At 35.1% G+C, this 11,787-nt stretch overlaps 1 protein-coding gene and 2 long non-coding RNA genes across 3 annotated transcripts; 2 read left to right on the top strand and 1 right to left on the bottom strand.

Moving 5' to 3' along the window:
• The first annotated feature begins 1,529 nt into the window (after positions 1-1,529).
• On the top strand, positions 1,530-3,051 carry LOC128202115 (uncharacterized). Its single transcript, XR_008253612.1, has 2 exons — positions 1,530-1,673; positions 2,721-3,051. It is a non-coding gene; the product is annotated as an uncharacterized LOC128202115 (long non-coding RNA).
• LOC128202116 (uncharacterized) lies at positions 1,533-2,838 on the bottom strand. Its single transcript, XR_008253613.1, has 2 exons — positions 2,703-2,838; positions 1,533-2,410 (listed from the first exon to the last, which is right to left on the bottom strand). It is a non-coding gene; the product is annotated as an uncharacterized LOC128202116 (long non-coding RNA).
• Positions 3,052-5,846: 2,795 nt separating the features above from the next.
• LOC113510094 (PR domain zinc finger protein 5-like) lies at positions 5,847-10,428 on the top strand. The gene is made up of 5 exons (XM_026893511.3): positions 5,847-6,060; positions 6,518-6,665; positions 6,945-7,055; positions 7,700-7,822; positions 9,396-10,428. Exons 1-5 carry the CDS (start codon positions 5,941-5,943, stop codon positions 10,397-10,399), a joined length of 1,506 nt encoding a protein of 501 aa, XP_026749312.2. The 5' UTR covers positions 5,847-5,940; the 3' UTR covers positions 10,400-10,428.
• The last annotated feature ends 1,359 nt before the right edge of the window (positions 10,429-11,787 follow it).

Below are 11,787 nucleotides of genomic sequence, written 5' to 3'. Positions count from 1 at the left end.
TTGCTTAGGCACCTCTGTCCCATTCGTGTTTCAACTGTGAAGCAGTTGTGTTTGCATGGCTGTGTTTCGGTTTGAAGGGTGGGATTAGGGCGTGAATTTACTGGGTACAGAGGAATAACATCTGAGTCCTCAGGAATGGCGACGCATGGGTGGTATCATGGACGAAACAGTATACTCTGTTATGTCCATGGTACTGCTCATGTCTATAGGCGACAGTTACCACTTTCCATCAGGTGATGGCCAGCTTGTTTGCCATTCTAAGTTGTATAAAAAAAAAAGAACCGATAACCCACAATAACAATTTTATTATGCGCAATAAAGAGTTTATTGTTATTACGAGGTCTGTCCGGAAAGTTCGTATAAAAGTGTTCTGGAATGCGAGAAAGAGGAGTGGGGAGGCCAGGTAAGCGCAGGACCCCTTCCTTATGTCCCTAACAATGCTTCAGTTCTGGTCTGACCGCCGTGCGGTGCGAACTGGCTTGTCACGCCATCTGTGAAGTTACCTCTTAACGAAACCCCGTCGGCATGGAGCCCGCTTCCGTTGAAGAGCAGCGCGTCGTAATCAAGTTTCTCTCGAAACTCGGCAAGAATGGCCGTGAAATTTTTGCCGATCTAATTCGATAAGACATCCGGGGAACCACGAACAAAAAAATCAAGAAAATCCCGCTCAAATGTCAAGACAATGTTGATTGTTTTTTTCGATGTTCGGGGGATTGTCCATCAAGAATTCGTCCCTCCAGGCCAGACAGTTGATGGAAAATTCTACGTCGATGTGCTCAGACGCCTCAAAGCTCGTGTGGCACGAGTTCGTCCAGAATTGGCGCGAGAGGGGCGTTGGATTCTTCACCACGACAATGCCCCTGCCCACACCTCTCTTGTTGTCCGTGAGTTTTTGAGTAAAAATTCCATTACGGTGACCGAACACCCCCCTATTCGCCGGATTTGGCCCCGTGTGACTTCTTCTTGTTCCCAAAAACCAAATTGGTACTTCGGGGGCGGCATTTGGGGGACATAAATGAGATAAAAAAAGCTACGACGGGGCAGCTGAGAAACCTACAACCAGAGGACTTTCAAGGAGCCTTCTCACAGTGGAAACGGCGTTGGCACAAGTGCATTATGTCACAGGGGGAGTACTTTGAAGGGGATAAAATTGATTTACCTGAATAATTGTAAAATAAAATTTTTAAAAAACTTTTATACTTACTTTCCGGACAAACCACGTATATATTAATATTTAATTTAACTTTTTATTTCTAACTTATGTATTGATTAGTATAAATGTTTTTTGTACAGCACTCGTGCACATGCTTTCCTTGCTTGTATTGTGTTGACTGGAAGAGATCTTTTGCAAAGATAAGTCCACCCTTGCTGACAATATTTATAAATGCGTAATCTATGTAATTTACAAGCACAATAAAGAATATGTTTATTACGGAACCCTAAAAACAATGAAAAACATAAACAGGCAATCAATATTAGCACAGCTGTCCAACAATTCGTTATAAATTGAAGACATAACAATATTTGCTTCATTTGACAATTAAGCATAATATAATTTAGTTGTGTCTTCGCCATATTTTTTTTTATAAGCAATTTTAACATCATGTTAAATAATCTGCGTAAATTGTTTTTTATTTTAGCTTTTATAATGGTTTCCCTCGATTTTTGCACAGGTAAATAATTTTTTTTTTATTTTTAAATTCTAACGCTAATTCTATATAATAAGTATTTCTTTTTTATTTTTAAGTGGTAGCAGGCCAGTATGAATTCTTGTTTTTTTTTTTTTTAATATATAAAAGATCTATCGATTTACACTGGCGGGGCACCAGTGACGGGCGATAATTAAGGATAAAAGCAGGTCCGTTAGCCCATCGTAACAAATTCCACTAGAATTAACCACGATGGTTTCCAGTAGGACCCGCATGGAGCTCGACCTGATAAAGCCACCTACCTATTTATGCTTTAATTCCTTCTACCCAAAGCTTGTCTGGAAGAGATAAATCTCTATAAAAAGTAAATAATGAAATTAAAAAAAAGAATGTACTTATTCTTTTTCATACAACTGTGTAAAACAAATAAATAAAACTCACTTATCGGTGTTTATATATTTTGTGTAATTAATATGTAGTTTATATTAAACTTTGAATGTAGATAGATAGATAGAAACTTTTTATTTGAGCCATTTATGACACACGTAAATTTACAAATGAATTTATACAATCAAATTATTTACACTTTTCAAAACATACAACAAAAGATAAAATATGAAAATATGGTTTCGCCATGTGTGTCGCAGTGATCCAAATAGGCTACAGCTCAGTCATGGTTTTGCTTAAAAGCAAAGCACTGATTTTCAGCTGCAGCTTGAAGTTAGGCTACACGGACGCGTGCAACGAACCCAGAGTGTAACCTGTGTAACAGCCAAAGATAAAATGTACTTATCGCACAATGTTATGGTTATGTTAATAATAAATTTAAGTGTTTTTATTGCAATGTACACAAATCATATGATTGTTTTAATTAACAATTTAAATCACATGTAAATGTTTGCTGGAAGAAATATTTTATTAGAGATAAGCTCGTCTTGTACGTTACATTTAAAATTAAAATTAAAGACTAAAGAAAGAAGAAAAATTACATCATTTTTTTTTTTACATACAGCTGGTTATATAATTTTTAAATTACTGGTTTTGTTATATTACTGTTTTTTTTTCACACAGCTGAATGTCACGGTGACAATAACGCGACAAGCGGCTGCAGCAACTACTGTGGCCATGAATGCTTTCAATCAGGACCCAGGGCGTGCCCAGATTTCTGCATGGTTGACGGCTGTGCATGTCTATCGGGTTACCAGTATGATACTGTAATAAGAAAGTGCGTGCTGCCAGTAGATTGCACTAAAAATATCTAAGTTACAGTTTATCCGCTAAGGAAACAAAGGTACAATGTTATACAGCCTTATCTTCTGTAGTACACTATTATTGCATAATTATAGTCTATGATTGTACAACATTACGAAAATACTATGAAATAAAATAAAACTTTTTTTAATTTGTTTTTTTTTTTCTACGATTATGGCGGTCTCTCTGCAATACTCTAGTGCGTAGAATTTGCGGTTGACGCATTCCTATAGAAATTTGGTACATTGTTTTCATATATTTCAGTATAATTACGCAGGTAGTTTCCTAAATATATGAAAACTGTAAAGGTAACTGAAATACGACAACATTCGTCCAAGTAACTTGACAGTTTATTCATAATAAACACACAATCAATACACGAAGCACTATAATCGCACTGTTATATTAAAAATGTGGAAGAAGCGAAAGAGGTTTGTTTGAATCGAAGCATTTGGCGTTCCATTGTTTCTGCCTACCCTAATGGGAGACAGGCGTGACAGATATGTATGTATATTAAATTTTTTTTAATAAATAAATACAATTTTTAGACAAAATCAATTTAGAGAGCATGACAAATATTAAGGTTATTATTGTTAAGTCAATAATATTTTTCTTTTTCGATTTTCAAATTTCACTAAAGAATTTATTGATACCTAGTTTGTGCACAGTGGAAGCGTGCTGGGCCCATAACCTGATGGATGTGGAGTTTTACGGGAGACCAATAATGTTATTTAATATTTTCAATATTTTATTACGTACAATGTTACAAAGATTATTTTAGTGACAAGACACAAGTATTTTTATTTTTCTAATTAATTGAGCTGTAGGTCTATGGCCGTGTACAACCTTTTTCTTACAGCCCCTTAACATTCTGTCCAGCGATATTCATCATAATCTTTCTGCATGCAAAGTTAGTAGTTAGTTAGTTACTGAATTCAGAAAATATCCTGAGTGTTGTAGTGACTCAGGATATTTTCTAAAACGGTATTATTCGATAAAACCTTAGATTATGTAGATTGAGCCTCGAGCCTCAAAAACATGACCAGTACCATGGGCATAACAGAGTATACTGTTTCACCCATGATACCCCCCATGCGTTGCCATTCCTGAGGACTCAGGTGTTATTCCTCTGTACCCAGTAAATTCACGCCATATCTCACCCTTCAAACCGAAACACAGTCATGCAAACACAACTGCCTCACGGTTGAAACGCAATGGGACAGAGGTACCGAAGCAAACGACTTTTGTACAAAGTCTTCCTATTTAAGAATATTTAAGAACGAACACGCTAGGGACATATTACTGAATTTGCATAGGCTACGATGAGGGTCGTGGCAAGGGAGTAATGTGGCGTGGCCATTGCTCAATAAGAGTGCATAGTCATACATTATTGCTTTAATTATATACTTAAAAAAAAAAAAAAACAGTTTTCCCACCTCTTCTTTGGTTTCGGCGTTTTGGTTCCCTATAGCCATTTCTAAGTATGAAAACGGGGAAATCAACGTGTATCAAAATAGTAATAATTTGGGAACAAAGACATTATAAATAGTGCAATAAAGTTTAAAATGAATAAAAAAGATCAGAAGAGTAGAAAAAGGATAATAAAAAAATATAGACATAATAAAAAAAAAACACGCACACACACACACACACAGCTCTACATACAGTTATATTAACAAAGTTGTCGCAGAAAAAAATAGCGACAGAAAGTATAGATTATTAAAAAAAAAAAAACTATCACTAATACCAAAACCCTTACCGTTCCTTTTTAATATCCCGTCTCGTTTCCTGTTTATTAGTGACATAATACGCAACACTAGCTCTTTGCCATTTAAAAAAAAATCACAAATACTAACTTTTTAATCGTGTATTCTATATAAAAAAAAAAAAAACATGATCATTAATACTAATAAACGAAATGGAGAAAGCATGTTTTTTACATTAAACATATTTGTCGTATAAAATGGTTGGCAATTATTCAACAATCGTGTAATCACGAACGTTAGGTAAGTTAAAAAGTAATAAAAGGCAAATGAATGGTCAAGTGCGAACTACAATCGTTAGTTCTAGCGTTCTGTATCCTCGCAAGTGATGTTTATATTTCATCTGTACGTATTATGATACTAACTGGAAGGGATTAATGTTATATTTATAATTAAACCGTGATCTCATAATCTTAACACTATATCTTAACATAAACTTGCTGTTCCGATGTATCGTTTAGAAAAAGTTAATACGTCTTTTATGGGAATGGACATTAAATGAGAGTTACTTTAATGATAAATGAGATAGTTACTTTCAAAGTATACTTTCCTATGGTATATTATTATGGGGTAAGACTGCCGACATCTAAAGCATATTTCTATAACAATAACGTGCTATTTGTGCAATTTATTCTATGAAAAGTCGTGAGTCATTTCTTTCCAATAATGCTTCGCAGCAAACTACACCGTAAAGGAATTTATATAATCTGTAATTTTATACTTTAAAATTTCTTATTACATTCCATCGCAGCAACAACACAAATATTGAAGAACCCTATGCTGTAGTCTTTATTGTTAATTGGCTTTATTTTCCAAGGACGCAACTTCAGCCTTGCAAGAATTTTTTTTTTTCTTTAGTGGCGTTCGTTCACCCCGATATTAGGGTATTTTGCCGAAATCTAAATTGGACGTAGACTATATTTTTGACATTGACATTTTGTTCATAAAAAAATTGTTTTGTTTGGTTTCATAACCGGATCATATAGAAAAAATAATATTTGTATAATATCTATGTTACCAATTGACTTTCAATATTTTTCATTAAAATACATTATAATTAATAATAAATAATTGTACAGTACCATGAATGTTAGTTTATTTTATTGTATAATATTTACTGGTGGTTACATAGATTATTTTCCAGTTTCGTTTATATCTAGGTAGTTTCGACGACTTAAACTTAACTAACATCATTAGACATTTGTTTTTTTTATTATTAAAAATAAAAAGTTGACATATTTCAGTTATTTTTTTATTTGTTTATCTACACTAAAATTATGGATTCTTGTCGCTGTTGCCTCACAAAGCCTTGCTTTAAAAATATATCCGACGAATATTCTTATGGCGGACAAATTGAAATATATAGTGATATGTTATTGAATACATTTAATTTATACGTAAGTTCTAAATACAATTTATTTATTTCAATTTATAATTCTGATAATAATGAATTCTATTTTTAAATGTTTCGTATGTACACATTAGATTTTAATGTAATCATTACCGGTTTAATTTGTAATTTAGTCGATAAAGCTCGATCATATTCGACACTATCCAGGACCCTTAGTCTTGAGCGGCTTTTACGTGAGCGCTAGCCTGATATTCTTGGTACACGTAAATTAAACCGACAGTTATTACATTAATAATTTTTATTTTTACCAAAGATATTGGCGCATTTTAGATAATTTTTCAGGGAGACCTCTTAATGAGCACACAATGTAGTCTTAAGTCTGTATCCTTCGGATGAGCTGCAGTTGTTTCTAGGATCCCCTCCCCTAAATAAATCTATACCAGAGAGAGACTGAACAAAAATCTACATGAATACCTCTGCCTTACATTAATATTTTCTTCTAGATAACAAAATTCACTGATTGTGAAGCACAAATGATATGTGACAGATGTATCACAAGACTCAGAGATGCCACCGAATTCAAGAAGCAAGTGCTGTCAGCGGAAGAAACTCTGTTGAGCCAGTATACTGTGTCAGATGGTTTATCTAAAGGTATCAATTATAATACTTACTAGTGATCTGTCCCAGCTTTGCATAGGTACATAGATATGTCCTATACCCAAATGTTGTCTGGAAGAGATTGCTTAGCAATAAGGCCGCCTTTTGTATCACTTCCCATTAATATTTATAAGTATTTACTATTTTACAAATATTGCATTAAATAATTAAATAGATAGAAATATAAATTTGTATTTTATAGTAACTTTATTTCTCTGTACCCTGTAAATTCAGTTACATTCACACTTTACAATTTTCCATTTTTTTTTTCAGAAGGAGACCTCATATTGGATATTAAAGAAGAGGATTATAATGAAACTTCTGATGGTCAATCTGATGATTCAACCTTTATCATTGATCAGGGCAGCATCAATGATTCTGAAGGTACATAAATGGTTGAATATAGATATGTTAAAATACATGGTGTGCGTAAGTATATAAAACGCTTATAAAGCAAACGAGTCAGCTTTTTTTTTATACAACTTAGAATGGCAAACAAGCTGACGGCCCACCTGATGGAAAGTGGTACCTGTCGCCTATAGACATGAGCAGTACTATGGACATAACAGAGTATACTGTTTCGCCCATGATAATCCCCATGCGTTGCCATTCCTGAGGACTCAGGTGTTATTCCTCTGTACCCAGTAAATTCACACCATATCCTACCCTTCAAACCAAAACACAGCCATGCAAACACAACTGCTTTATGGTTGAATCACGAATGGCACAGAGGTACCCAAGCAATCGACTTTTGTATAAAGTCTCCCTCTGGTATACAAAGTTTCCCTCTGGTAATTTGACAATTAGCTGACAAAAAGTTGATTCGTTTTTGAAACTCAATATATAATCTAAGCTAAAAGGATATATTCACAGATTGTTTCTATAGAAATTTCATAAAATCAGTTGATGTCATTGCAATTTAATAAAAAATATACAATTTAGTTTTTGGATCAAAGTAACTCCTTTTTTCACAGTTAAAATCGGTTTTTTCTGTAGGACGCAATTTTTATTTTATTTTTTAATTACAGGACAAATATTTGTAATCAAAATGGACAAGAAAGAAGAATCTGTTAATGAAAAATCAACAGTACGTAGGCCTCTACCGGTGCGGAGGAAAAGTGAGGCCAGAGTGAGGTCTTTAAGGAAGTCGAGTGAGTATATATGTATATATTGTTTATAATTACTCCTCTCCATCCAAAGGTTGTCTGGAAGAGATCGGTCTTAGCGACAAGGTCGCCCATTGTTTTTCCACTGTGATCGTTTCTTGTAATTGTTTATATTTATATTAAGCTTACTATTGTAATCTTATGGAGGTAACAATAAAGAGTATCTATCTAAAATGGGGTAGGTGCTTGGGGGGAAAGGGATTGTTAGTAATGGAGACTGAGAATCCCATTGCTAGTCCCAATCCAATTGCAAGCTAGTGCTCCGCCAGCGTATCCCGATAGCGCAGGCAGGTTTACTATACCATTTTCACCCATCAATGGGGTAGGTGCTCGTTCGCTCACCATAGTAAATATTTGCTAGAATAGTGGCTAGGTTTGCGCGGTAATATATATATATATATATATATATATATATATATATATATATATATATATATATATATATATATATATATATATATATATATATATATATATATATATATATATGTATTATATATGTATATGTATATATATGTATATATATATATATATATATATATATATATATATATATATATATATTATATATGTATATATCTCCTATTTAACCCTAGAATGGGCTCACTATGAGCATTTTGCCGCCCACTGGACAATATTTTTTTTTATGATACGAGCATACGGCTCACCTAATGGTAAGTGACTACCGCCGCCCATTTTCAGTCGCAACACCAAGGGCATTGCAGGTGTGCTGCAGGCCTTTTAAAAAGGAATATGCTTATTTAAACAATTTGGAGTCACTATAGCAATATCTCTTTATTTGAGTCACAATATCTACATATATATTGGTTCAAAAACGGATAACAAGAACGATTGCATGGCTGTGTTTCGTTTTGAAGGGTGGGATATGGCAGTGAATTTACAGGATACAGAGGAATAACACTGGAGTCCTCAGGCATGGCAACGCATGGGGAGTATCATGGGCGAAACAGTACACTCTGTTATGTCCGTGGTACTGCTCATGTGTATAGGCGACGGTTACCACTTTCCATCAGGTGGGCCGTCAGCTTGTATGCCATTCTAAGTTGTATAAAAAAAATTAAATATCAGTTATCCGAGTTTTGCTGTATGGTCCCGGCATAGAATAGGCCATCTCTTCCTTTCTCGTGGGTGTCGTATGAAGCGACTAAGGGAACTCAATAGTCAAGGGATTGGCAGCAGGGTGTCAAACCGTGGCACCTTTTTTGGCTCACCTGATGGTAAGTGACTACCGCCGCCCATGATCACCCACAACACCAGCGGCATTGCAGGTGTGCTGCCGTCCTTTTAAAAAGGACTCTTTTCTTGAAGGTTATGTTGTCGTATCGGTTCGGAAACACTGCTGTTGGAAGTTGATTCCAAAGAGTGGTTGTGCGTGGGAGAAAGTGCCAGTACCTACCAGTAAAACCCTTCAATAGGGGAAAGCTTTTGTTCAGCAGTGGACAGATAATGCTTAATGTGATGATGACGATGAGACCATAAGGTGATAATTGCTCGTATGTACTAAATTTTGTTTAAAAATTTGACATTTGTTTTACAGATACATCTATGAAGACAAAAACGAAAAAAACACCAGATATATCTCAAACGCAAATCGATCTCAGGGAAAATTCCCTGAAACTTGTGCAAAATTCAAATTTGTGCCTCTTCAAGTCGAGGAAAACGAGATTCGGCTGTTTCTTTTGCAAAGAGTCCTTCTTGAAAATCGCAGAGTTGAGGGAACACAATAAAATGCACTCTAACACGAAGATCTTAAAGCTCAGATTCAATTCGCTACGAGGACTGTCCTACAAGAACGTCGAAATTACAAACCTGGCTTGCAACACCTGTTCAGAGACGTGCAAAGACTTGCAAGAACTGAAAACGCATTTACAAATTCACAATATAAAATTTGGCGTAGACACAGAACGTCATCTGTTGATACCGTACAAACTGGAGGGAGATTTAAAATGTACTATATGCGCGCAAAACTTTAATACATTCACCAGATTGGCCGTTCATATGAACAAGCATTTCATGAACAACGTTTGCGAGATCTGTGGCGTGTCGTACATAAATCGTTTAAGTTTGAGAACACACGTGAACTCTATGCATAGAGAAAAAAAATGTACTCTATGCCCGGCTACTTTTTTAACAAACTATTCGAAAGTTAAACATATGAAGAAGAGTCACGACACTGGCGCGTCGAAGCGGTATTGTCTATTGTGCAACAAGACATTCCGTTACACGTATATGCTGTTGGAACATAGGATACAAGAGCACGGCGCCCAACGACAAATATACGAATGCACGGAATGTGGGAAAACGTTTTACGCGCAGCAAAATTTGAAAACTCACATACGCTGCGTGCATATAAAGGAACGCAACTATCCATGCAGTATTTGTTTTAGGAGATTTTTTACTAAATGCGACCAGAGGCGGCATGAGAGATCCCATGAGGATGTAAGGTCGTTTTCCTGCGGCTACTGCGAAGGCAGGTTCAAGTCTAAAGACTCGTTGCGTCGCCATTTAAAGAGGCAACACGGTCAAATGTATGAGAAATGACAATAAAATTTATTAACTGAAATTATAAATTTATTTTTTTATTCAAATAGAAATTTTGTATTAGTTTGTGTAATATTTTCTTAATACAACGCCATCTAGCGGTAAAGGTTGTAACTATATTTTTTGCATGATAATGGAGTGGTAACCCCGTTTCTGTTATCGGTACACGCTGACGGTGCACCAAAGGAAGGATGATAGGTGAATAAAACAAGCCAGCTTGTGACGAATTCCACGAGAATTATTTAAGATATGTATACAGTGGTGGGGCATCAGGGAGGGATGATAGGTGAGAATGAAAAGGCAGGTCATTTAGCCCAACGTGATGAATTCAACAAGAATTGTTCACGATGGTTTCCAGGGGAATATAATAAAACTTTTTGAGAAAAGCAACCAGCTGAGTTTCTTGTCCGTTCTTCTTGGCTTTTTTTATGTAAATTAGAATGGCAAACGAACTGATGGCCCACCTGATGGAAAGTGGTATCCGTCGCCTATACACATGAGTAGTAACATAAACATAACAGAGTATACTGTTTCGCCCATGATAACCCCCCATGCGTTGCCATTCCTGAGGACTCAGGTGTTATTCCTCTGTACCCAGTAAATTCACACCATATCCCACCCTTCAAACCGAAACACAGCCATACAAACACAACTGCTTCACGGTTGAAACACGAATGGGACAGAGGTACCCAAGCAATCGACTTTTGTACAAAGTCTCCCTCTGGTAAAAGTCAACTTAATTTGCCATAAATTTTGCCAGAGACTTATCGGTGGTCTACTTGAGGTGGAGGGAATGATATTTTGTTGTTGATATTGCATTTACTTATTTATTGCTGGAAAATAAATTTTAATTTTTAAAATGTTATTACATCAATTTGGAAATTCTTTGATTTCGAATGGATCACTGGTACGCACCTCTTTACATTCAATCAATCAATCAATCATCTTTATTCATATACATCTGTTACAGATTATGATACGTCACTTTATAATTATAATAATGACTATATAAAATAATATTGATTTAAAAAAGAAAAATACAATAATTACATTTACAATACAATTCGCATTAATACAAAATTCAAATCCATGCAGTTCTGTCATTTAGATAGTCATTTAATTTATAATATGCTTTTGTACAGAGAGTCCTTTTTATATATGTCTTAAATTTTCTCTCATTTAAATGTAAAACGTCATCTGGAAGTTTATTATAAAAACGTATACAGTTCCCCATGTAAGATGTACTGACTTTTTTAAGGCGATAACAACATTTCTGTCATTCATGTATGTTTATATAATAAAAATATTCTTTATTATCAGGTACTTAACCCATAGAGGTGGGGGGGAAGGGATTGTTAGTAACGGGGAGGTTAGTCCCCATTGCTATC

The sequence above is a fragment of the Galleria mellonella genome, unplaced genomic scaffold (genome assembly GCF_026898425.1).
Source record: "Galleria mellonella isolate WM207_F2 unplaced genomic scaffold, CSIRO_AGI_GalMel_v1 utg778, whole genome shotgun sequence".
NCBI lineage: Eukaryota > Metazoa > Arthropoda > Insecta > Lepidoptera > Pyralidae > Galleria > Galleria mellonella.
Note: the sequence above shows the minus strand (reverse complement) of the source record. Positions and strands in the feature narration are given on the sequence as shown.